The sequence below is a fragment of the Lissotriton helveticus genome, chromosome 4_1 (genome assembly GCF_964261635.1).
Source record: "Lissotriton helveticus chromosome 4_1, aLisHel1.1, whole genome shotgun sequence".
Lineage (NCBI taxonomy): Eukaryota > Metazoa > Chordata > Amphibia > Caudata > Salamandridae > Lissotriton > Lissotriton helveticus.
The window spans coordinates 709824818-709850574 of NC_136063.1; the positions used below are offsets into that span (position 1 = coordinate 709824818).

Consider the following 25757-nt stretch of genomic DNA (forward strand, 5'->3'; position numbering starts at 1 on the left):
AACGGAAAGCCTTTATTTACAGAAATATTCCAAGGTATGTTTTAAAGACCATATTATACAGAGAAAATTATAGTTCAATTGAATTTTGGGTGGAGGTACGAATTTCACCATTTTGAGACACTTCAAAGCTGTACAGATATCTGTGGCATACGTGAAAGCATTTTTGGACATTCACATTTATATACCTTTGCGATATTCAAGTAATTTTGGGACAAACATGGCACAACAAGTGAATGTCAAATTACCACCGCCATTTTTGAGTGAACCTGGTAATCCAAAATTACCTTGGGAAGATTGGTTCATTATTTTTGATAATTATCTTGAGGCTCTAGATGGGCAAGATTGTTCTGCTAAGAGGAAAAAGGCTATTTTATTGAGTACCCTAGGGAAGGAGGGGCAAAGAATTTTTAGATTCTTACCCATGGCCTTGCAAGCTAATGGTCAAGCTATGCCCAACGAATACAAAGAAGCGATTTCCAGACTTGAAGTGCGATTCTCAAAAGAGGAGAATCTGGTTATGAATCGCTACAAGTTTTATACGCAACGCCAAAAGGAGACAGAATCAATTGATGATTTTGTAGCTCGGTTAAGGGAACTGTAAAAAAAATGCAAATTTGGGGCGATGAACGATGAGCTCATAAGAGATCAATTGATGGTCCAGTGCTTTAACAAGAAAATACAGGAAAGACTATGGGCGGCAAAGAATCCGTCATTAAAAGTTGCTATAGACTTAGCAAAAGTAATCGAAGAGTCTGACAAATGCATGAAAGTAATAGACTCGCATAAGAAGAACAGTTCGCAACAAGATGTTTCAGAAGTTTCTGAAAAGAAATGGGGTACAGAGTGTGAACACAGTGATGGTGAAAATGTAGCTGTTGTAAAGAACAAATTTTAAGCCCCTGTGAGGAAAAATTCCTCACCAAACAAGTTTAGTACTAGAAGTGGAAGTAATAGCCACACATCGGAAGCGAGGTTCTGTTTTGCGGCAAATAAAGAATGCCTTAAGTGTGGTTGTTTAGGACATTTTTCAAAGATGAGCAAGACTAAAAACAGACAGAAAGTTGCTACTGTTGAAGACCACTTACATGAGAATAAAATTGAAAGTGACAAACTACTTGTTGTAGATGATGTCGACGTGGTTGGTGAGGAAAGACGACAGAATAGACCCAAAGCAATCTTCAATATCGGAGGTCATGAAGTATCACTAATGTTGGGCAGAGGGTCTCGATATACTATTATTCCTCAGTCTACCTTTAACACTATTTGGAAAGATAAAAGACTGGCGCACAGTGACATTTCACCAAGAGGGTTCAACGGGGAGAAAATTGACATTCTTGGTTATTTTGATTCTGATATTGTTTTTGAGAACAGATCCACATGTGGTAGGGTATATGTTTCTATTGATGGCCCACCAATCTTGGGTTGGGTACATCAGTATGATGTCTACATTATCATTAACCCCAGGGCTAAAAATCAAGTAATTGTTGTCAAAGATGATTCTGTTGAGAGTATCCTGGAAGAATTCAACTCTGTTTTTAAAGACGAGCTAGGAGAACTTTAAGGATATTCTCATCTCATTAAACTTAAGAAAAATAGCTTGCCAGTGAAACATCGATTAAGGAGAGTTCCTCTTTCCATTAGAGATGATATTAAGTCACTAATCAATGAAATGCTCCAGAGTGGGGTGATTGAGCCAGTGGAGGCCTCTGCATGGGTTACTCCAGTGGTGATTTCGAAGAAATCTGATGGCAAATTGAGGTTTTGTGTTGACTTCAGGTCTTTGAACAAATGTGTGGTTGCTGACACATTTCCACTGCCCAACATTAGTGAAATGGTGTCAACTCTTCAAGGAGCTAAGTTTTTTTCGAAACTTGACCTGAAGAGTGCATATCATCAGGTAAGGCTTCATGAAACCTCAAAACACCTCACCGCTTTCACTACCACGGAGGGAATATTTCAGTTTACACGCCTTCCGTTTGGATTGATATCTGCGGCCAGCGTGTTCCAAAGGATGGTAACTGAGATATTCAAAGGTTTAAGGAAAGTAGTGTCCTTTCAAGATGATATCTTGATCTTCGGTGACTCAGTAGCTGATCATAATTGGGTTCTCAGAGATGTTTTGCATAGGGTTTGGGATACTGGCCTTACCTTTTGTAAGGAGAAGTGCTCCTTTCTAGTGCAAAAAATTTAATACCTAGGTAATGAAATATCAGCTAGTGGAGTTAAACCGAAGAAGGATCTTCTTGAAGCCATACGATCTGCTCCATGTCCGATTGACAAAGACCAATTGCGCTCATCCATGGGGTTGATCGAGTACTACTCGAAATTTGGTGAAAAGTTTTCTGAAAATACCATACACCTTAGAGCGTTATTGAAGAAAGGTTGTAAATTTGTTTGGGGGCCTGAGCATGAGTCAAGCTTCATCAATATCAAGGATGACATCTGTAAAGCTAAAGTACTTGACCTATTCGACACTAGTAAGATTTCGACATTGATGGTTGATGCTAGTGCCACTGGGCTTGGAGCTGTGTTTCTACAAAGACATAAGGAAGGGGAGCGGCCTATTGCCTTTGCTTCGCGAACGCTTTTTCTTCATCTGAACAGAATTATTCTGTTATTGAAAAAGAAGCGTTGGCGGCAGCTTGGGGGGCGCACCGCTTCCGCATCTATCTTTGGGGAACCATGTTTAATCTGAAAACAGATCACAAACCACTAATAAAAATTCTTTCACCCCGTGGTGCAAAATGTGGTTCACCGAGGTTAGAAAGACTAGCATTTAAGCTCCAGGAGTATCATTTTGAAATTTCTCACATACAAGGTTGGAGAAATTTCCAGGCAGATTGTCTGTCTAGACTTTCTATACATGGAAATGTTGAAAGTGGCGTTGATTTTAGTTTAGAGAGTAAAGATGAGAATATTGCCTGGATTGGTGACATTCTCTACATAAGTGAGAGTTATTTTTCACGTGAAGATTGGATGAATGCCATGGTCAATGATAATGTAATGCAAGAAGTCATCCAATTGATAAAACTAGGCTCAAGACGTGAAAGCTGTGTACATGTTACTGTTCGACCATTCTTGAAAGTTATTGATGATCTTTCTATTTGTGTTGATGCGAGGAGAAAAGTTCATTCCTCCCACTGAATTAAGATCTAAAATTATATCCATTGCTCATGAGGGACATCTTGGTCAGACCTTAACACAGCAAAGACTTAGGGCCAATTTTTGGTGGCCTGGTATTGATTCACAAGTGTCCTCATGGATTGAGAAATGTCCGACTTGCAAAGAAGGAGAGAAAAGATTAAAAATTGCTGTGGGTTCAACTGTGGGTAAATTGGATTCTGATGATATTCCTTGGCACACTGTCTGTTTAGATTTTATTGGGCCAATGGAGGAGTTACCTGCTTCTCAACGGTTTGCAGTAGTCTCTATTGATTGCTTTAGCAAATCTGTTGAGTTCTTAAAGGACATCACTACAGAAACCACTATAAAGCATTTGAAGTCTTTATTCCAACAGGAAGGTTTTCCAAGTGCTATTATTACCGATAATGGGACGCAACTAGTGCGTTCTTTCTTGAGTAATTGTGGTATATCACATCATAGAACTTCCCTTTATAACCCACAGGGCTTATGTGAGCGAATTAACAGACTTTTGAAAGGCACGATCCAAATGGCTCTTTCGAAAGGCTGTTTGGTCTATGATTTTGTACAGGATATAGTTTATGCTTACCGTACCACTACCCATGGTATCCAAAACAGGTTACCTTTTGAAATTATGAGAGAAAGGGTTCCAAGTACTAAATTAACTCCATCTTGGATAAAAGATGTATTTTCCAATGTTGATCAGTTGAAAGTGGTTGAGGGAGTAAAAACTTGTGCTTCTAATATTTCGAAAGGGGACTATGTTAAGGTGAAACCTGGGAGAGTTTCCTGAGGGTTATCCAAATTTAGAGGTCCATACATTGTAAGAGAAGTGTTTCCTCACTATGTTGTTCTTGCAAATGGTGAGAAGTGGAACATGAGGAGAGTGGCCTTATATCAGAAGGGAAAAGGAAGCTTGTCTTGTGACTCAAATTCTGGGGAAAATCAGTTTGATTACAATGGTAGCAATAGTGCGTTTACTTCTTCAGATGATTCTACTACCCCTTATTCTTTTCCAGTTCACAGGAGAAGTGATGGTGGAGGTGATGCTGCTGATTCACAATCTTGCAGTAGTATGACCAATGTCACTTCTGATTCTTCCTGTACTGTACCTTCCCAGGTTAATTCCAGGTCTTCAAGGTATCATAGACCACCTTTGTACTTGAATGATTATTGCTGTGATTAATTTGACATGTTTTCATGTTTATTTGTTATTGTAGCATTTGTTTTCTTTTCTTTTCAATGAGAGAAGATGTGTTGTATATTACTTATACTCTGTCTTCCATGTTATGTCCCTATGTCACACATATTCCAGAACGCAGATGGCTCTGACTCATCCTAGAATCTTAGGAGAGGCAGTTTGTGCTTGGTCATCTAGCGTTGGGATCTCTGTTGTTGTGCTCCCTGAATAAACTCAGCTTTCAGAACTTGGTGACTGCATCTACTTACTACACATCACAATGAGGACATTCAGTCTAGTAACTGTCCCCCTCATCTGGAGTTTGTAGAGAACTGAAAATCCCACATTTTCGTGAGGAAACTCTAAATACAGAGTAGAATGCACCAGCTGAATGTCCTCTACAATATTATTCCTCCGGTGTAGAAAATTCAGCCCTTGAAGTCTACTCTTTGTTTAGAGTTTCCTGAAATCCCCCTTTAGCACTTGATGAAATAATCGTGATTCGAGGCAAAAACCTGTCTCTCATACATGAAGTTGTAAATATGTAAACAGAAAATGAAAGGTGACCTATCCCAATTGCATGCTCTTTTCACATTCTAGTTTCTCTAATCTAGTCACCACTGAACTCCATCTATCATACTATATTCTATGAACAGAACCCCCAGGCTTGAGAAAAATGCTCCCTGGAAAACACTTGATTAATCCTTGGATTAAGTATGAATTTTATCAAACACCTTAAAAACAGGAATTCTCCAACAAAGCCATTATATATGGGGGTGTACTCTCATTTATCTCCCACAGGAAAGGTATTTGACTTTTGCCTTTTACATTAGCTAATGTATGTGAGCTACAAGGGTGGGAAACTACGTGTAAGAGATACCTGAATATCCACATAATTAGATGTTTGTGGATGTCTACCTGCATGTGTAGTATGCCCCACCCATAGATGTTCCAGATTATGTTGATCAGGATGTGGAATTCATATATACAAAAGTATTTTTTCTGTGTTGTGTACGTACTTAAGTGACACTTTGGTCGGCTCAATCCTACAAGTAACAGCCAAGACGTTTCCAATTGCTAATGTGAAACTGATATTGAAGCTTTCATACCAGCTTTTTTAAACTACTGAAACGCACATTGAACTTGAAGTTAACGAGCATTTACCACAAGATCTACAAATCATTTGTGCTGGCAAATCAAGATTATAATATTTCAGCAAGGAAGACCCTAGGATCCCTGGAAAATAACTATAACAAAAAGACACACTGGTCCCTAGCAGCAAAACAATTTCAACACACATAGCGGTGCAGTAAATACTGGTGCAAAAAAACATGCTTGGTGCTCTCTTTAAAGGTGATACACTCAAGTGATGAATTGTGATCAACAAGTGCATCAACAAACAGATGGGGATGCACTGGTAGTGCTGACCGGCAGCATGGAGTCCTTTCTCCTAGTCCCAAAACGGGCTTCATGCTGCCAGTCAACGCTACTGGTGCATCTCCATTTTTGCGCTGATTAGAACCCAGTAAGGGAATCTGGCACTCAACCATGAGACCCAGGCCCCGCACACGGTTCCCACTGTGGGCTGATTGGAGCCCTCTATGGGTATCCAGCATATTTCCAGCCCTGGACATTCCCGGCCATCCTGTTCTTGAGCCTTCTCATCAGGGACACCCTTCTTTAGCAACTGCATTACCTTTCATAATCTCACTCTGGCTCGTTGTATACCCCTGAGCCCTGATGATGATACCGCCATTTTTATTGGGATGACAACACTGTTGACTTTAAAAACACAGACCCTATATAAGTGTTGAAAACTTGCTGTAATGGGTTGTGTTTGTTGATATACTTGTTGATTGTAGGGTTGCCACCTGGCCGATTTTGTAACGGCACCTCCAGTATTTAAATGGCCCAGCTGGTACGAAATAAGCAAAATCACCAAAAGCTGGTATTTTTAACCCTTATCTATACAAACGTCAAACAGCAAACATGAATAGAAAACCCTTTTAAATATGTTCTGGTGCTGCGTTAACAATTAATTACTAAGAATTGAACTAAACGCAGGCAGAAAAGTCATGTTACGAATGAATACATAACATTTTGTGTGAAGTCCTATCTAGAATCATGTCTAGACCATTTACTTATTTGCATGTAAAGTATTGTTACTAGGGACCAGTGTGTTTTTGTTATATGTCTCAAATCAGACATTGCAATTAAGGTAGAGCTGTAATGGTTGCAAGTTCATGTTAATGTACAGAGCCTGATAGTATTATACATTACATGATTATTACAATCCTATGCATTATGCATCAAGTAGATACATTACTATTGACTACTAGGATTCACCTGTGTGTTAATCTTTGAGGAGCACTGGCATTGTCCACAGCCTAGATGGGGAAGCCATCTCTGTCAGGGTTAGGAGGACCACATCACTCCAGGTCATTAAGGACACTGTGTCATGTCGTCAAAGTTTCGTCAACAAATTAATAATTTTAAGTGCATTAGATAAATTAGTTCAAAGGAAGCAAAACAAAACTACACCTCCCAGAATGCACAAAAGTCAAGGACTAGCAAAAGTTTGCCATGAGTTGAATGCAGTGGTGACATTATTCAGGGTGCAATGTTGACTTAAGAGATGCTTCAGCACTCAGCCATCCCAATTAATTATTTGAGATTTGCGTGAGCCGCTGCATGAGCAAACGTCTCTATGTGATACGTAATACACTAAAAGTAAGTTAAGTATATTGTTGGCTTCATCGTATTAATCCCAGATATTAGTGTCGCCATCTTACTTAGCCTTTTGCTGATCACTGACCAGTCAGACAGCTAGAAGCCTTAGCGCTGGAGGCCCTGCACGAGGCAGTCTTGAGGTAGATTTACATGCGAACGCGATCATGGATGCATGCACTGCGCCGCCTTCCTTTCGTGAAAGCTACTAAGCGTGCTGTCAGCGGCGCCATATTACGAGCAGGGCCTAGATTTACACAGCTTGTTTAGCTAGCTACCATCCTGTCAATAGGACAAGATAAGCCATCTTGCCGTCCTTGTGCAGCAGTGACTGCTGTGAATGATCAATCTGCTCATCTGCAGTGTAATTATAATGTAAATTACTTTTCATTATGAATGAAGTCATGAGATACTGAACACATCACAACAAGTCATAAATTGTAACTAGACTGACCTTTCAGGGGAGCAATAAATGGCATTCCGAGGTAAATCTATTTGTGGGATTCGACGCTCCAGCGGTGTGCTTCAGTTTATGAACAACTGTCGCCTTAACTGGGCCTCGGCAGCCTCTTAAATGTTTTACTGCGCACTTTGGGAGGGAGTAATTGATTCTGTCGAGTCAGATTGTAACTAACTGAACATCTGGCTTTTATGGGAGGATGAACCCAAGGCCTGTTCGTGCTCCCCCCGGACGCCGCCTTGAGACACCTCTGCGGGCCGTTGGCCTCATGGCCGGGTCACAAGCCGGGTGCTCCTCAATCAATCTTTTCAATATATTTTATCCTCATTTCTAACATGGTTAGTTTTTTTTACACACTTTTACTGTTACGCAGACACCCTATGTAATCCGTGGTCTCTCGTGGCAACGTTTTAAAATCATTATAAATGCTCTACGTGAAATCTCACAACGAACAGCTAAGCCACATGGGCTGTCACCCCTGTATGTATAAACGCGATGAAGAATTCATGTTATTTGTCTTATGTTGTAAGTGTAAAAACCCAATAAACATAAATATTACAAAACAAGCATTTACAATGCAATGGGTTCGGCATTATTAAAGGTAGAGCTATTGGCATTGCTCATGACTTTTTTTTCATTTTTTTTCTTCAAAACATAAATAAATGGTATTGTCATTTACAATGGCAATAGGTGAGCATTAGAGAGTAGTACAGAGTATTCGCGGACACAGAGCCACACACACACACAGAGTCCCCCCACACACACACAGAGCCCCACACACACACACACACAGAGCCACCCACACACAGAGCCACCCACACACACACACAGAGCCACCCACAGACACACACAGAGCCCCACACACACACAGAGCACACCACACACACACACACACACACAGAGCCCACCACACACACACACAGAGCCACACACAACGCCCCCCACACACTCACACAGAGCCACACCCACACACACGAGGAACAGGGGGGGGCAAAAAAGCGAGCACAACGAGGCAACGGGGCAGAAAAGCGAGCACAACGAGGCAACAGGGGGTGGGGGCAGAGAACGAGCACAACGAGGAACAGGGGGCTGGAGGGGCAGAAAAGCGAGCACAACGAGGCAACTGAATTGTGCAAACTTAGGAAAGGAAACACACAATAATCTTTTTAGAGAGTAATAATAATTATAGTCGTTTGTGTAGTGTGCATGATTCCCTCCAAAGTGCCTTGGTAAAAAGCCATTTTCATTTGTTTCATAACCATGCTTTACTGTCAAGCGTTCTTGTGGTTGAATCACACCATGTGTGTAGAAGCGCTACACAGGCTTCTGAGCGCTCGGGGCAGACAAGGGTATCACCACACCGCCGGCCTGGGGAAAGACGTCATGCGGAGAGGAAGAGGCAGAGACAAAGTAGGAATTCCAGGAGAGCTTTGCTGGGTTTGCGGCCCTGCGGTCGGATACGTCAGGAGTGTGTGCTTACTACCATTAAACTACGTCCCTACTGCGAGATGGACTGTGGCTTAACGGCTAGAGTGGCCGACTTTGAAGCTGGGGAACCAAGGTCGAGTATGGCAGGAGGAGGCTCAAAGATCCCGTGATCCTGGGCAAATCACTTAATCTCGTCCATCTGTACTTCAACCTGTGCTCATGTAAAGCGCCCTGATACCTTCGGGTCGAGTTCGCGCTATTTAAAATTGGAGGGAAAAAATGAAATGGCACCTCTGGGCATACCTATACAGAAGCAAGGCCTGACTGAAGCTATGAGTATACCTAGCACTCCAGTCTTTGTAGGGGTGCAATCCAGATGTGGGTCGGGTGACGCATCTCTCTTTTGGCCCCTGGAGGCTTCTCATAAGGCGACCACCTATACACATGCTTAACCGGATGTGATGCCCCAATTTCGGAGAATTTTTCCGGGCCAGTCTGTTACCAATAAACATTTTACTTGGCAGTCTTCTGCCACATTACTGCTCTCATTCAGCCTCCCGGCTCCTCCCGGGTTACATTTCTCCAAAGGCCGCCATGTAAAATCTGCCGGTTTTGCGCGCAGCGGCGCCTCGTCCTCAACGAGCTAAAGCGAAGCATATGGGCACCATACGGCTCTTGTCATGCGCGTCGTGGAGGGGCACAGTCGTGACAGGAGCATCATTCAGAGTCTTTGACAGTCTAATACCCGCCGTATGCGCCTGCGGTTCTGACACCCGCTAATGACCGCGTTGGGGCGCGGATGAAGACGGCGAGGGGGGCCGGGAGATAAAAGAAAACCCAGCGGCCCCCCCGCACCTGCGGACTGATAGATGGAGTGGCCGTTTGCCATCTTTCAAGCTGGCAGTCCCTGTCCGTCTTTATTGCTTTTTTATGATGATGGACGTCACTGGGGTAATGTATGGGCATTGTCATGTATATCCGCTCAGACAGGTAGCGGCCATTTCTATGACACCCCAAGCCCCCCAATGAAAGCCTCGACGAGCCTCGCGCAGCTGTTATATCTATAGCGTTGCAGTACTATACATTATGAGACAAGTATTAATGTGCCCGTCTATATATGAATGCATACAAATATAACGCATGAATAAAGCCTTGTGTCACTTAATCGCAGCACAGCAGAGCAAGAGAGGAGCGCTCCTCACGAAACGCAGCCTCATTTTCGCATTCGGGGGCGTGGTTTTTTTCTTTCCTCTTCCCATTGGCTGGAAGGTAAAATTCCAGCCAATGGGAAGAGAAGAGAAAGTAAATAGAAAGAAGCTTAAAAAAACGCCCCCGAATCCGAAAAAGACGGGGCTTGGACCGAGTGACGCCCCCCTCCTCCAATGGCTGGCCAGCATTTACTAGGCCAGCCGATGGAGAAGAAGGGCGGGTTCCAAGCCCCCTCTAAGAAACATTAAATCTTCGGGCTCCGCCCACACTGCTTACAGCAGTGCGACAAAGTCCTCGTCCTAAATATATTAGGCTCTCCTTTATACTATATTAAATAATAAATCAGGGGTCTCCATAACACAAATGAAATGGAACACCAAGGGAGGTCCTATGAGTCTTATCTGCGCCTGCGCAGAAAGCAATAATATGTCCATGTTCTTGATAGATGTCGCTCGGCCTACATCACATGCTCTAACTAAGTAACCGTGAGCTCGCTCATACACACCAGGCACTGCAGCAAGGTAACACGGGCCAGGAAACATGCTGTCTGCAGTTTCCGCAGGCACAGAAAAAAGGTTGTGACATGGCCCCACGAAGAAAAGCAAACTTGCAGCGCGCAACTTGGAAGTAAAGAAAAAACACATAATTACATGTCACTGCGAAGGGAGCCCGTGGCTGCTCCGCTGTAGCTGTACCCAGGCTTCCGGGCGTGGATCTGGGCGAGGAAGGCTTTCTCGGAGGTTGGTGATGGGACCAGATCATCGAAATGCGTCCGCCCAAACTCGGAGTCCACGTTACTGTCGGTCTCACTTCCCACTTCTGTAAAACAAAGCCAGAATGTCACTGAAACGTATGTCGACCATGTATAACAACATGCTCCGAGCTAGAGACTGTGGTGATGACATACTAATATCCAGGAAAGGGCTCTTTGTATGAACATTACTCCCTCATTGGCATTCGTAGGTGGTTCCCCTTGAAGGCAAAAACTTTAGGAGATTACACGTTTCAGCATCAGTGTAGAAGTGTTTTGAGAGGGGGGAGAAATAGAATGATTTTTACACTCAATTATTTGCCCTGGGAATGAAGTTACGAGTTTTGCTGTAAATCACCCCCACAACCCCCCCAAAAAAAGATTCCCTGGCAGATGTGGAAAGTCAAACCTGATCAAGTTGTTGGTGGAAAATATTTTTTTTAAATGGTGCTCTTTAGATTAATTAAGCAAAGAGTTCTCCCCAAGACCTAATGCAAACTATACAGTAAGGACACAGTAAAAGGTCCAGTCCTGATGGGAGATTACAACAGAAGACAGGGAGGTACTAAGGAGGGACTAATACGTCTATTAACAAATCAAAAGCCAACATTTACAAAGGCCTGTCAGAGCCGCCAATTGCAAAGACGGACGGAGAGTGGGCAGAGCTTCAAGTCCATCCCTGAAAATTGCCTCACAGAGCAGCGCATGCGCGGCCCAGGCTCGAACTAAAAAGGGTTTTATCCAGATATCACATTTAGTCTCTACAAAAACCCAAGCAACCCATCCAAATTTATGGTTAAAGATTAGGATAAGGATAGTTACATATGAGACAATTTGACATCACTTGAATGACCAGGTAAGCGTAAACAGAAAGCTGTGGGAGAAATGTGGTCTGTTTGTCTAGACAACGGTATTCCTCCGATAGCACTTAGATAGACAGTATCTACAAAGCCACAACATACCATGAGCAGTGACAGGACTACAGACTAACACCATCTAATGTACGTGCCATCTTCACAGCACGGGTCTACCAAGAGCCAATGATTGCCTTTCTTGTGAGCTCTGAAGCAACCGTTCCTTGTTGTGGTTGTCCAACGTGTCTTATTCCAATAACAATTTATGGAGTCCACTCTTTCAAGATGTTTTTTTTAACGTGTTTTACACCTGACCCATTATTTGCAAAATAATTAACTTTTCCGTATTTAAAAAATTCCTTTCTCAAACCCACTAGAAACCCATGGCACATATTTCTACTCTCCGCCATGACCCTCTGCATTTATCCAGGTGAGCAGTTCATCATTCTGCTATCAGGAATCAAGATATGTGCCAAGGATTTTGTAGTGCATTCTCATGGGATGAATCAGTCTTCTGTACTCTTCGATGGCGTAAAGTGTTGCACTCAGTACAAATAATGAGTATAAATCCCTAGGTGGGGCTAAGCCAATATGACAAAGGACGTCTAAACATGTTTTAATAACAAGTCAAATAAGTCAGGTTTATCTGGCAATTGATATGGCGTCATATTCTAAAACTGGAACTACTAAAGGCATCAAATGACACTGCAACATTTCTACTTGTCTGACCTCTAAGTGCTTTGTACTTTTTCCTCGACCATTTTCCCAGTTGACCTTTTACTACTAATATAACAATTATAAAACCATACACATGCATATTTTTTTGAAACCTTATGGTTTCATTTTCAGGTTGAAGTGCACGTTTTATACAACATAAATACTGTAGTGAGTACCAAGGCTCAAACTCTCAATTTACTAATTCCATACTTCGCTTGGCCCGTTTGTTGTTTTCGAACTCAGAGTCTTGTAGCCCCATATTAATAAGTCTATGTATGGCGAGTCTATAAATGCAGGAATAACAAGCATTTACAATGCAATGGTTTCGCCTTTTGAAAAGTTTGAGCTATTGGCATTGTAAATGACAAAATTTGTATTTATGTGTTGGTTTTGAAAACAGATAAATAAATGGCATTGTCATTTACAATGCCAATAGTTTAATCTTGCGCAGCTTTCGACAGGCGAAACGTAAAAATGTCTGATACTCATCTAAACTGCTCTAATGCTCCAGGCCAAGACCGTGCTATATGAAACTGAAAAATAATACAAATAAATACAAAATATATGAAGTTGTTTGGATTTGAATTATTGAGTAATTGAATGGTATGGGGAGAAACAAAATGAGATTAAGTGAAAATGGAGACTATCGACAGAAGGCTCTAAACATCACATGTAACATCTCAACTACTGATCCGGCAGGACCGGGGTGACTGTCCATTAGCATGTCTGTGCCATGCGAAGGACAGCAAAACGCCCCCCGAGGCACTATCCGCGCCTTCGGAGGGTCATGTGAGGACTGCAGCCCCCCTCTCTTTCTCTCCCTGGTGTGAGCAGCCAGGACGGGTCTCTTCTTGTAGTGCCCTCCTGCAGAGACAGCCTTCAGTAGCTGAGGTGAGGTATAGGACCGAGCGCTCTCTCAGCGTGACAAGAAAGACCATGAAACGCAAGGAAAAGCGTTAGAGCCCCCTGGCGGCCGACATGGGAACAGGCCCCACAGTGGATCTTTCTCTGCGAACAAGTTGTTACTGAAAGGAAAGTGCGTCTTTGTTGCCTTTCTAGCGCCTCTATTTTACTCATGCTAATTTATCTGTACAATACAAGGCACTAGAGTTAACTGACTAGTTTCGTGCTTGCTTTTGTTCTGTGAAATAATTGCAAATGGTAACCGATGACAGATGCATTTTGTCGTAAACTTTTAAAGCACCGCAGTACACCTCTAGCAGGTTATTTTGTCCGTTGTAACTATTTCACAGCTGCTAAACGGGTAAAGGTTGCTTTCTTCTAAAGCGGCAAACACAAAGTGCATCCGATTGTTCGACATGGGTATCTTTACGTTCAGATGTCCACATGCTGGTGATACTGGCCTGGGTTTCAAAGTAAAATAATACAAACTCTACTACATGAAACGTAACTTCATCGCACAGGCCTCCATTGAAAATCCGTGTCCCTAAATGTACAGATAATTTAAACAGTTCAAATGCAATGAAACGAATTGTGCAGTCTGTTTTGGCGGATTTGTGAACATAGAGACGATTTGGCACGCTTTTCGGAACCTTTATTGGTTCTGAACAGACATGAAGCGTTCCGTACAGGCCTCAGTGGTGCGTTAGTTGCCCTTAGACGCTGCTCTCCCCGCCCTGCGTGCCCTTCCCTGCCCCTTCCTGCGGTGCCACAATCATCTCCAAGGTGCTGCCTTGAAGGTGAGGGGAATAAAGCGGCCGGAGGGCGTGGGTTGCCTTGCAGTCACGCGCCCTCGCCACGAGGCGCCCTTGGTGCGTGCACGTCCCGGCCCTGAGTCCCGCTCCATACTCACTCTTTATTGTGAGTTTAAGGTGGCCTGCCAGGGGGTACAACCGTGAGAGCCCGCACTGTAGCGCAGCTCTGGAAAAGTGCTCTTTGTGTGATTAGTGGCAGCAGGAATTCTTATTTGTAATACTTTATACATATGTGCGTGTGGCGCGTGTTCTGCCAGTGGTATGCATTTGCAGTGCAAACCAGTTTCACGCCTTCCCCTCCCGGGCCCAAGGGTTCTAATGCAAGCCGGTGTGTGAGGGAGCTTGGCGCGTGTAGTGGCATCCGGCAGCGTGGGGGATCTGTAGCTGTGCTTGTGGCTAATAGACGTCTCATAAATGTGTCCTGTAACCCGAAATCCGACATACAGCAGGATAGCCGAAGAAACTTCGTGGCCTGCTTCCTACCCACGCAGAGAGATTTCACAAGAACTTTCCTCACGTCTTCCCAAGTAATGATTTTGCCAGAACACCACAGTCGCCCCAGAAGCTGAAGGAAACGCACAGCTCACCACAGCAACGGGCACACGGACAGCGGGAGGGGGGACGGCACACGGACAGCGGGAGGAGGACGGGCACACGGACAGCGGGAGGGGGGACAGGCAAACGGACAGGGGGGGAACGAACAAACGGACAGCGGGAGGGGGGCAAACGGACAGCGGGAGGGGTGCGGGAAAGGGCGCAAGAAAAGTAAAACAGCACTCACCTGGACATCTTCCGGCGGCAAATGATAAAAACATGGCATCCCCCCCAAAAAATAGGAACCGCCCACCGCCGCAATGACGACGTTAAAGGGGCGGGATGAGTAAAAATCGCAGGAACGCCCACGAATCTGCTCCGGCAATGGCGGACAGATCTGTCTTCCAATGGCTAGCCTCCATTTATGGAGCTAGCCAATGGAAGACAGAGGCGGGAGAAAGCTCCATACTTGTTTACAAAAGTTTTCGCCTGCGCGATACTGCTTGCGCAGTAAACGCCAGGCGAAACCTAAAAAGGAAGTCACTGGCTGGATGAGATACTTAAGTATGAAGAAGTGACACTCCAGAGCTCTGTCCATATTACTCTTTTAGCAGAAATGTGTGCTCTCTCACGGCATGCTCATTTTTCCCCGTTAAATGACCATAAAAAGTATAGTCTCGATCTGAAATGGATGCAGGAACAATAGGTTCACTGAGTGCCAGGATATGTTTCCTGTGGATTAACCACAGCAGCAACAACGTCATCCATGATGCTAGAACAAGACCATGAATGCCTATCATTATTGCCAAGTGAACTCTCACCTGAGTTCAGCTCCTTGACCAGCGAAGACATGGTATTGGTGATGGAGTCTGCGGCCACCAGCAAGTCATTCCTTAAATTTCGCCGTGTGCCTAGGTGGAGAAGAGAAAGCAGATTTAGATTTTAAGAAATGTACACCTTGACTGTTTTGGCACAACATCATGTCTGGTGTATGCATTTTAGAATGCTTAACATGTATGCCTCTTCTATAAGATTCAACCTGTAACTGAATGCCATGACAGGGTACATGCATTTTTCCCTTTAGTCACTGCCCCAATTCCATAAGAGGTATTGATGCAAACACATATGAGTTCAGGAGAAAGAAGTGGACAATGTGATATTTGGTGGGTGTGCTTAAACCTAGTCCTTTAGTCAGAAGTTTTCATTATTAGACAACTATTCAAATTACTTTAGGTAAGCTATCATCTCCAGTTTGGTAAAAGACTAAAATACAACCCTTGGCTAATGACACCGTCTGGGTAGTGAAATGCAACCATTTTATCCAGCTCTGATCTAAAACAACATAAGCATCCTCAAGAGCTGGATAAACTATCAAGATGGGTCAAGTGAGTTCTAGTCATTGTTATGCTTTGCCTGTGACCTGCTTGCAAGTTTAAATCCCAGCAGGTTGAATTGGGTACCATTACATTGGGAAATAATAACACTTGTTATTTGAGATGCTGCAATATTACTAACAATAAGTTAATACACATATGTGGCACATGTTTGCTGACAATATTCTCTGTTTCAGCTGAGAGTTAGAACACTTGTAGGGCTCCTCACTTTCATTCTGGACAAGGCACCATGAACCATCAACAAATGCCCTTTGCTGCTGAACGATTACCTGTGGAAGGCAGGTCTGTAGTTTCCTGCGATGCCCTTCCGAAACCAGATAGGAGCACCAGATCACAAAAGCACAAAAGAAAACAAAGATGGTGGAACAGCCCACTTAGATCTTGTCAAAAGACAGTACTTAGTGAAATCCCATACCCACCGCTATCACAGATCTCAACCCTGAACCAGACTATAAAAAAAGGCTGCAGAGGAGAGACCCTTCATCTCATAAATGTATCCATAAACCAAAGCTCATCCTCTCTTCACATGCCAATCTCATCAGAATGTTTTTGAGGCCGGCTAATAAATGCTGTGATTTATGGGAGCCAGGAATATAGTGCTGCCACAGAAGGGAGATGACATCCTCCCACTTGTGGTCCCATTGTGTGCCCCTTATTTGGCCATCCATCTGCATCTAGCAGACCAGCGGCTCCAGTGCCAGGACGAATAGACCAGGGGGAAAGTGCCCTCGTCCTAGTCTAATCCCTTTTTAGGTCTCGCCAGCGCACAAGACATTTAGTAAGTGGGTCTTCAAAGTGCTACCACCCGCTTTTGCTGGCCTCAAGCTTGCGGTTAAGCGCATGTGCAACGCGCGCAGCCGACATCTGGCTTTCCTCTCGGCCTTTCGCTCTCCCTCAGAGCCTCTTCTTTACCCCCTTCCCTGCTGCTCTTTCCCACCAGCCACTTCACGCGCCACGCCATCTGGCTTTCCTCTCGGCCTTTAGCCGTCGCTCTTACTCAGAGCCTCCGCTCCACCCCCCTCATTCATTCACAGCTGATCCTTTCTCACCTTCTACATTTGCACTCGCAGGCTCAGCCAAGTCATTGCTCACCACACTTTTATCACCCCCCACTCGCGTGTCATTGTGAGCGTTGCAAGGACTGTGCGGGCGGACATAGCTTGCCTTGGGTGTTTTGATAATCAGTCGGCGTTGGTGAGTTTCACGTCGGGTGCGTGCTGATAACATTTCTTTCCCCCGTGTTCCATCACTGGCGCCATATTTCACATGCTTGAGGACAATCAGTCTGTTTCACAAGAGCGCAGTTTCAGAAGAGTGGAAGTCTAGTGACGCCTTTGGACGGCTGTAAATAACAGAGCGGTCTAGTGCCCATCAGCTGTCTCAGACATCTGAGCCATGCCTGGACTGAAGTTCATAAGCTGATTGATCTCTTCTCACCTCACCTCTCCCCCTCGAGCAGAAAACAAAGCTCGTCACATGCTCCCATGGATGGACGCGGACGATCTCTTAGAAAATATGGCTTAGGTTCCGGGGGGAATTTCTCAATAGCACAGCCGCCTGCCTCCCGTCATCCTGAAATCACATGAGGTATTAACTGGCACCGTAGGGTCTCCCGGATCACATTCCAAGCTCTTACTCTGGCCTCACTAGTCCAATCATGTGACGATGTCCCGTCTCGCCCCCTACCCTCAAGCCCACTTTCCTTTCTTCAGTTCACATACTTTGTTTGGTCATCGGCCTTGTGACCGTCACTTTCGGGATGCCTGGAGTGAGTTGGGCGTGAATACTTCGAGTTTTACATTGATCTGGAAATATGCTCCGCAATGTTGCTCAGCTGACGCGCGTGAGGTGTCAGCAGGGATGTGTTTCTAAAGGCTTCTGTCATCCACTTCTCTACAACTATGAGATGCGACATATGGGTACTGTAATTAATTCTTTTGTACTATGTCTACGTCTTGTTTGTGTTTTCTTGCACAGTACACGTGTTTATATGGATGAACACGGCTGTCGCTTCATGGACGCCACGCTTTATATTTTACAGACACGCACAGTACATGTGTTTTAATGGATGAACACGGCTGTCGCATCATGGACGTCACGCTTTATATTTTACAGACACGCACAGTACATGTATTTTCATGGATGAGCCCGGCGACCGCTTCATGGACGCCACACCAGATTGATGTTTTACTGCAACTCGCTCTCCTACCCCTGTAAGCGTTTACATGGCTCAGCACGGCACCCAATTCATGGACGCCACAATTTAACTTTTATATCCAACATGTTTGAGTACGTCAGGAGCGGCGTCAACATTTGTATTTTTAATACTGCGAAATCGAAGATACCACAAACAGATCGATACATAACTACAAAAGTAACCTTATTTGCACCCTGCACAAACGCTTACAGATGCCACACATCAGCTTTAGAAATAGATAAAAATCTCATATAAATTAAGCGGCAGTCAATGAAATGTTTTCCTGGCACTAGAACGCAGGTATACAACTTTTATTCAAGCCACCTTGCAGTCATTTTATCGATACATATGTCTTTAATGCATTTGCGAATGCCCCAGGGCAGGAATAACAGACAGAGAATTAACAAAATGCTCAGAGAAGGTAAGGCAAATTCAGAGGGAACAAAATTGTTTTAAATCGAACAGTAATTGTTAGAGATAACAAGGGCAAAACAAACTGGCTAAGACACACGTACAAATGTACGGAAACATTTATTTTTTTCAGCTAAATTTGAGGTTTGCAGGGGATTCTGGGTAGGAAAACGTTGGGGAACCCATGCAAGCCATACCTCGCTGGACTCCCCCAGGTGTCTAGTTTTCAGAAATGTGTGCATTTGGTAGGTTTCCCTAGATGGCAGTGAGCCCGGGGCCAAAAAACCAGCCCCCCCCAAAACCAGGTAGTTTTGTATAGGTAATTTTGAAGTCTCCACCACAATATGATTTGGGCCATTTCCTGTTTTAGCCACTTTGCCTACCCACACAAGTGAGGTACCATTTTTATCGGGAGACCAGGGGGGACACAGGGTGGAAGGAAATTTGTGGATGCACAGAGATTCCAGAACTTTATCACACTGAAATTTGAGAAAAATATGATTTTTTCTGCTAAATTTGAGGTTTGCAGGGGATTCTGCGTAGGAAACCGTTAGGGGATCCATGCAAGCCATACTTTGCTGGACTCAGAAATTTGTGGGTTTGGTAGGGTTCCCTAGATGGCGGCCGAGCCCGGGACCAAAAACCCAGGTGACCCCCTTGAAAACCCCGGGCTTGCTGCCATCTAGGGAAACCTACTAAACCCACACATTTCTGAACACTAGACACCCTAGGGAGTCCAATGAGGTATGGTTTGTGTGGATCCCCAGTTTCCTTACCCTGAATCCCCTGCAAACCTCGAATTTAGCAGAAAAAAACATTTTCCACATATTTTTGTGTGGAAATTCACTGTGCTGGCACAAATGTCCTACCACCCAGCGTTCCCCTTGCTCTCCCGAGTAAAATGATATCTCACTTGTGTGGGTGTCCAAAGCAGAACTGGCTAGAATTTTTTTTTTTTAAATGTAGCACTTAGAATTCTCTGTGCTATACTCTAAAACCTATATTTTGGGCTCTTCCTAGTCACAGGCTTTGGCCCACCCACACAAGTGAGGTAAAATTTTACTTGGGAGAACAAGGGGAATGCTGGGTGGTAGGACATTTGTGCCGGCACAGTGATCCCATGCAAAAATGTGTGGAAAAAGTGATTTTTTCAGCTAAATTTGAGGTTTGCAGGGGATTCTGGGTAGGAAAACTTTGGGGACCCAAGCAAGTCATACATCCGTGGGCTCCCTCGGGTGTCTAGTTTTCAGAAATGTTTGGGTTTGGTAGTTTCCCAAGATGGCCACCGAGCCCAGGGACAAAAACCCAGGTCACCCCCCTTGCATAACCAGGTAGTTTTGTGATACGTCATTTTGATGTCACCTCAATAGGTTTTGGGCCCTTGCCTGTCGCGGGTACTTGACCCACCCATGCGAGTGAGGTATCATTTTTATCAGGAGACCTGGGGAAACGCTGGGTGGTAGGAAGTTTGTGGATCCACGTAGATTCCACACAGAAATTTGAGAAAAAGGTGATTTCTTTAGCTAAATTTGAGGTTTGCAGGGGATTGTGGGTAGGAAAAGGTTAGGGGACCCATGCAAGCCATACCTCGCTCGACTCTCCCGGATGTCTAGTTTCCAGAAAGGTGTGGGTTTAGTAGGTTTTCCTAGATGGTCGCCGAGCCCAGTGCCAAAAACTCCTGGGACCCCCCTTGCAAAACCAGGTTGGTTTGTGATAGGTAATTTTGATGTCGCCTCTATTGGTTTTGGGCCCTTGCCTGTCGCGGGTACTTGACCCACCCATGCAAGTGAGGTACCATTTTTCTCAGAAGATTTTGGGGAATGTGGGATGGGTGGAAATTTGTGGATCTACGCAGACTCCAGAACTTTCCACCACAGAAATGTGAGGAAAATGTGTTTTTTTCGACAATTGAATAGGTTTGCAAGGGATTCTGGGTAACAGAACCTGGTGAGAGCCAGTCAAGTCAACCCATGCTGGATTCCCCTGGGTGTCTAGTTTTCAAAAATGTATAGGTTTGCTAGGTTTCCCTAGGTGCTGGCAGAGCTAGGGTTCAAAAAGTAAAACTAGGCACTTTGCCAAAAAAGGGTAATTTTTCACTGTGAAATTGTGGTGTGTCCACATTGTGTTTTGCGCTGTTTCCTGTTGCGGGCACTAGGCCTACCCACACAAGTGAGGTACCATTTTTCAAGATAGACTTTGGGGAACGTGGGGTGGGTGGAATTTTGTGGATCCTTGCAGATTCCAGTACTTTTCACCACAGAAATGTGAGGAAAATGTGTTTTTTTGGACACATTTTTTAGGTTTGCAAGGGATTGTGGGTAACAGAACCTTGTGAGAGGCAGTCAAGTCACCCCATCCTGTATTCTCCTGGGTGTCTACTTTTCAAAATTATATAGGTTTGCTAGGTTTCCCTAGGTGTCGGCAGAGCTAGGGTTCAAAAACAATAGCTAGGCACTTTCCCAATAAGGGTCATTTTTCACTGTGAAATTGTGGTGTGTCCAGGTTGCGTTATGCGCCATTTCCTGTCGCGGGCACTAGGCCTACCCACAGAAGTGAGGTACCATTTTTCTCGGAAGACTTTGGGAACGCGGAGTGGGTGGAAATTTGTGGATCCACGCAGATTCCAGAACTTTCCACCACAGAAATGAAAGGAAAGTGTGTTTTTTCTGGACATTTTTGTAGGTTTGCAAGGGATTATGGGTAACAGAACCTAGTGTGAGCCTGTCAAGTCACCCCATACTGGATTCCCCTGGGTGTCTAGTTTTCAAAAATATATAGGTTTGGTAAAGTTTCCCTAGGTGCAGGAAGAGCTAGGGTTCAAAACCTACAGCTAGGCACTTTGCAAAAAAAGAGGGTAATTTTTCATTGTGAAATTGATATGTGTCCATGTTACGTTTTGCGCCTTTTTCTGTCGTGGGCACTAGACGTACCCACACAAGTGAGGTACCGTTTTTTTCGGAAGACTTTGTGAAACACGGGGTGGGTGGAAATTTGTGGATCCACGCAGATTCCAGAACTTTCCACCACAGAAATGTGAGGAAAATGTGTTTATTTGGACAATTTTTTAGGTTTGCAAGGGATTCTGGGTAACAGAACCTGGTATGACCCAGTCAAGTCACCCCATCCTGGATTCCCCTGGGTGTCTAGTTTTCAAACATATAGGTTTGAAAATCTACAGCTAGGCACTTTGCAAAAAAAAAGGTTATTTTTCATTGTGAAAATCTGGTGGGTTCACGTTGCGTTGTGAGTAGTTTCCTGTTGTGAGCACTATGCCTACCCACGCAAGTGAGGTACCATTTTTATGTGGAGACTTAGTGTAATTACGATTTGTAAAGCAATTGTTATTACCTATTGATTTTCCATGCATTTCTGCCTTTCAAATGAAAGACAATGTGTAAAAAAGAAGTAATTTTGAAAAATGATCGATAATTCTCATGCTAGTATGAGTATTCCCAATTTCGGAAATGTGCAAATATCTACTGTTTCTAAACTCTATATTTTGTTTCCATTTCAGAAATACATAGGTGTCTTTCATACCGATTTTTCCACGTATACATTTACCCAGAATAATTGCTATATACCCGGTACATAATAAAAAACCATTGCAAGTCGCTGCTCAGTTTTTGGCTCTGGGTTCGTCGGGTTCTTGGTGAACCTGCAAGTCCTATATATCCCCACAACCAGTAAGGTCCAACAGAAGTAACGGCTTATTGCTTTGAAAGAGCTGTCATAATTAGAAGAAGTTACAGGTGAAAACGTTGACACAAAAGGCTGTTTTTTTCAACTAATTTTCAATTTTTCCTATTTTTAACTGTTAGTTTCTATAAAGAAGCCTTGAAGGATCTACACAAATGACCCCTTGCTGAAGTCAGAATTTTGTCTACTTTTCCGAAATGTATAGCTTCCAGGATTTATCATTGCTTTCATACCCATTTCTACCATTAACTGGAAGGAGGTTGAAAGCAGAAAAAATAGGCAATGTCCCAGAATAATGCAGGGAAAAAAACAGACGCTTTCATCTGTAGCCCTTTTTTTTGCATTTTCCCCTCCAAAAAACAAAATTTTGCTTTATTTTGGCTACTTTCTGGGTCTCCTTCAGGGGAATCCACAAACCCTGGGTACCTTTAGAATTCCCATGATGTTGGAAAGCAAGGACGCAAATTTGGCGTGTATACCTTATGTGGTCAAAAAATTACAAGGTCTAAGCGCGATCTACCCCAAATAGCCAAAAAAAGGCTTAGCACTGGGGTGGGGGGTGGGGAGCGGGGGTGAAGGCCTAGCAGCGAAGGGGTTAAAACTAGTATAACTTCATAGGCAGAAGGGCTCTAAAGCTATTATAACATTCCATCCACTGAGTGTAGAATGACCTAAACTAAAGAGGGAGAAAAACAAAGATAAGCACATGAATGTTGGAGCTGAAGGTCAATCCCTGCCATTGTTGGCCCTGGGCCCCCGTCCACCGTTGTCTTCAGTGGAGCTCTCAACATTCCAGTGTTCTAATATAAGTAATACCAACAATGATTATATTACCCTCTGATTCATAAGTTGTTAAGACCCTGTTTGTGTAAATAAAGGTCATTTTATTATACTTATCAGATAAAAAAGTTGACACAAGAAGCATTAACTTTGAATGACTAACCTACGATTTAACCGCATGCGTGCGGGCGGAATTCCGCTCGTACGCTGAGATTTTTCAAAGCGCACTTTACGTGACGAGCTGGGCTCGTCATCAGCGTAGCAGGAGGCTACCTCATGACGAGCCCAGCTCGTCATCAGCGTCGAAGGGGTTAATATAAGACAACACACTATAATTAAAGAGCAGAATTTGCTAGCAAAATATACTTTTAAATTATTTCCCAGTTAATTAAATTTGTCTTCTATATTACATTGACAAATTATGTTTGCTGCTTTCTAACTCCCCATTGCAACCAATCTTTTCTTCATATTCTTTCTGCCCAATTCATTAAATCCCCCTGAAGTAAGCAATTTACTGTAAGTTTATGCCTTTGTTTAGAGTAAATGTATGCCTTGTTTGGAATTCTCCTGGCCTCGGCACACATCCACATGCGAAAACAGAACGTAAACGTGTGAAACTTTGTCATTTATTTCTTTGAGGGGGAATCTGTGTTCCAGTGGAGAAACTTGTTGCCTTATAAGCCCATCAATGAATCAGAAGGAGTAGTTTCTGTCCTGTAACTCCAGTTCTGTAGTAGGGGTATCTCTGTTATAGTCATAATCTAGTGAATAGTCCCGCCCATGTGCGTGGACCCCGGAGCAATCAAAAATAATCTCTTACAGTGTCAAAAAATGCAGAAAAGCATAGACACTTAAGAGAGAATTTAAAGACAGATAATGCAGCCTAAAAAAGGCTACACTGTCCAGTACTTCAACTAGAAATTCCACCACAAAATCCACAAAACAGCAAAAGCCTGTACAGATTTCCATTGCTTTAACAGCAAACTCCCTCAGGAATGATAGAGAGAAGAACCTGGACAGACAAGCCCCATAGGCTGCCATTATGTGGCTCAAAACAGGATACTGTGCCTTTAAGAGAATCTTCCAGAACCTTCTCCCAGTATCCCAGAATGCACAGCAGGTCCCACTTACTTTCAGTTCTTTTTGAAGGCGTAACACGCCAGACCTGTTGCATTCCGTACATGAATATCTCGCTCCACCGGGGAGGAGGGCGGGCGCTTATGACTATAACAGAGATACCCCTACTACAGAACTGGAGTTACAGGACAGAAACTACTCCTTCTGTAGTAGGGGATCTCTGTGTATAGTCATAATCTAGTGAATAGAATGGCAAGCCCATCCCCACACCAAAGCGGCGGTGGAGAAAAGAGAATCAACACCACTATTGTGCGAACAGATTTCGCAGCGAAGCCTGTCCAACCTGAGCATCTGCCCTAGCATCAGAGTCCAGGCAGTAATGCTTAGCAAAGGTATGAACCGACTTCCAAGTGGCCGCCTTGCATATTTCTGCAATCGGAACATTATGGACAAAGTTAAGAACATCTACCAGTCGTTTCCTAGTACGACGCTGCCTGTGATCCCCTTGAGGGGCTCCAGTAGTTGTTTGTCGCTGCACTCTCTCCCTACTCTCTCTGGAGATGAGTTTGACAAGTGGGCGCAGCGAGTCAAATCTGGCTCGCCTGCAGACCCGGTAAGATCTGCCCTTTTCAGGGATCCTGCCTTTCAGTGGCGCACGACAGTGTGCTCACTGATTAATCTCTCCCTGACTTCAGGCCTCGTTCCCGCCAAGTGGAAGCAAGCGGTGGTTTCCCCGATCCTAAAAAAAACATCCTTGGATCCTTTAAAACCAGAAAACTACCGCCCGATCTCTTTGCTTCCTTGGCCGGCCAAAGTTATGGAGGCCCATGTCAATCTGGCCCTCGCGGAGCATATGACCCGGGCCAATATCCTCGATCCCATGCAGAATGGGTTCCGTGCTGGTCACAGCACGGAGACAGCCCTTCTGGCAATGGTTGAACATCTGCGGAATGTGTTGGATGCAGGTCAAACGGCAGCGCTTATTCTATTAGATCTTAGCGCTGCCTTTGACACCGTGTCCCATCGCATCCTTCTACACCGCTTAGAGGACATTGGCATCTGTGGCTCTGCTCTGCAATGGTTCCGCTCCTTCCTCAGTGATCGCTCCTTCTGCGTTGCCACCCCTCCTTTTCAGTCCAAGTACCACCCTTTGGACCTGGGGGTTCCCCAAGGCTCCTCGCTGAGTCCCACGCTTTTCAACCTGTACGTGCAGCCGCTGGCTGAGGTCGCCAGGCAGTGGGGCCTAACCATGGTCTCTTATGCCGACGACACTCAGCTAGCGGTTACGATCAGCGGGGATGCCGAGCAGGATGCCCCCAGGTTCCGAAACGGGCTGAGAGAGGTGGCCAGCTGGATGAATAACAACTGTCTCCAGCTGAACGCGAACAAAACTGAGGTGATGATCGTTGGAAGAGATGCGGACCGTTGGGGGGACAGTTGGTGGCCGCCTGAGATGGGGCCAGCCCCTACACCAGTCTTGGAACTC

At 44.3% G+C, this 25757-nt stretch overlaps 1 protein-coding gene across 18 annotated transcripts in view; it reads right to left on the reverse strand.

Annotated features, from left to right (window-relative positions):
* The window catches only part of DTNA (dystrobrevin alpha), a 658854-nt gene that overhangs the window by 69074 nt on the left and 564023 nt on the right, over positions 1–25757 (reverse strand). For all 18 annotated transcript variants that reach the window (XM_078687336.1, XM_078687334.1, XM_078687333.1 and 15 more), the window contains 2 exons: positions 15538–15627; positions 10796–10964 (listed from right to left, as the gene is read on the reverse strand). In XM_078687336.1, the coding sequence (XP_078543462.1) occupies positions 10796–10964; positions 15538–15627 (259 nt within the window). The remainder of the gene's footprint in view (positions 1–10795; positions 10965–15537; positions 15628–25757) is intronic.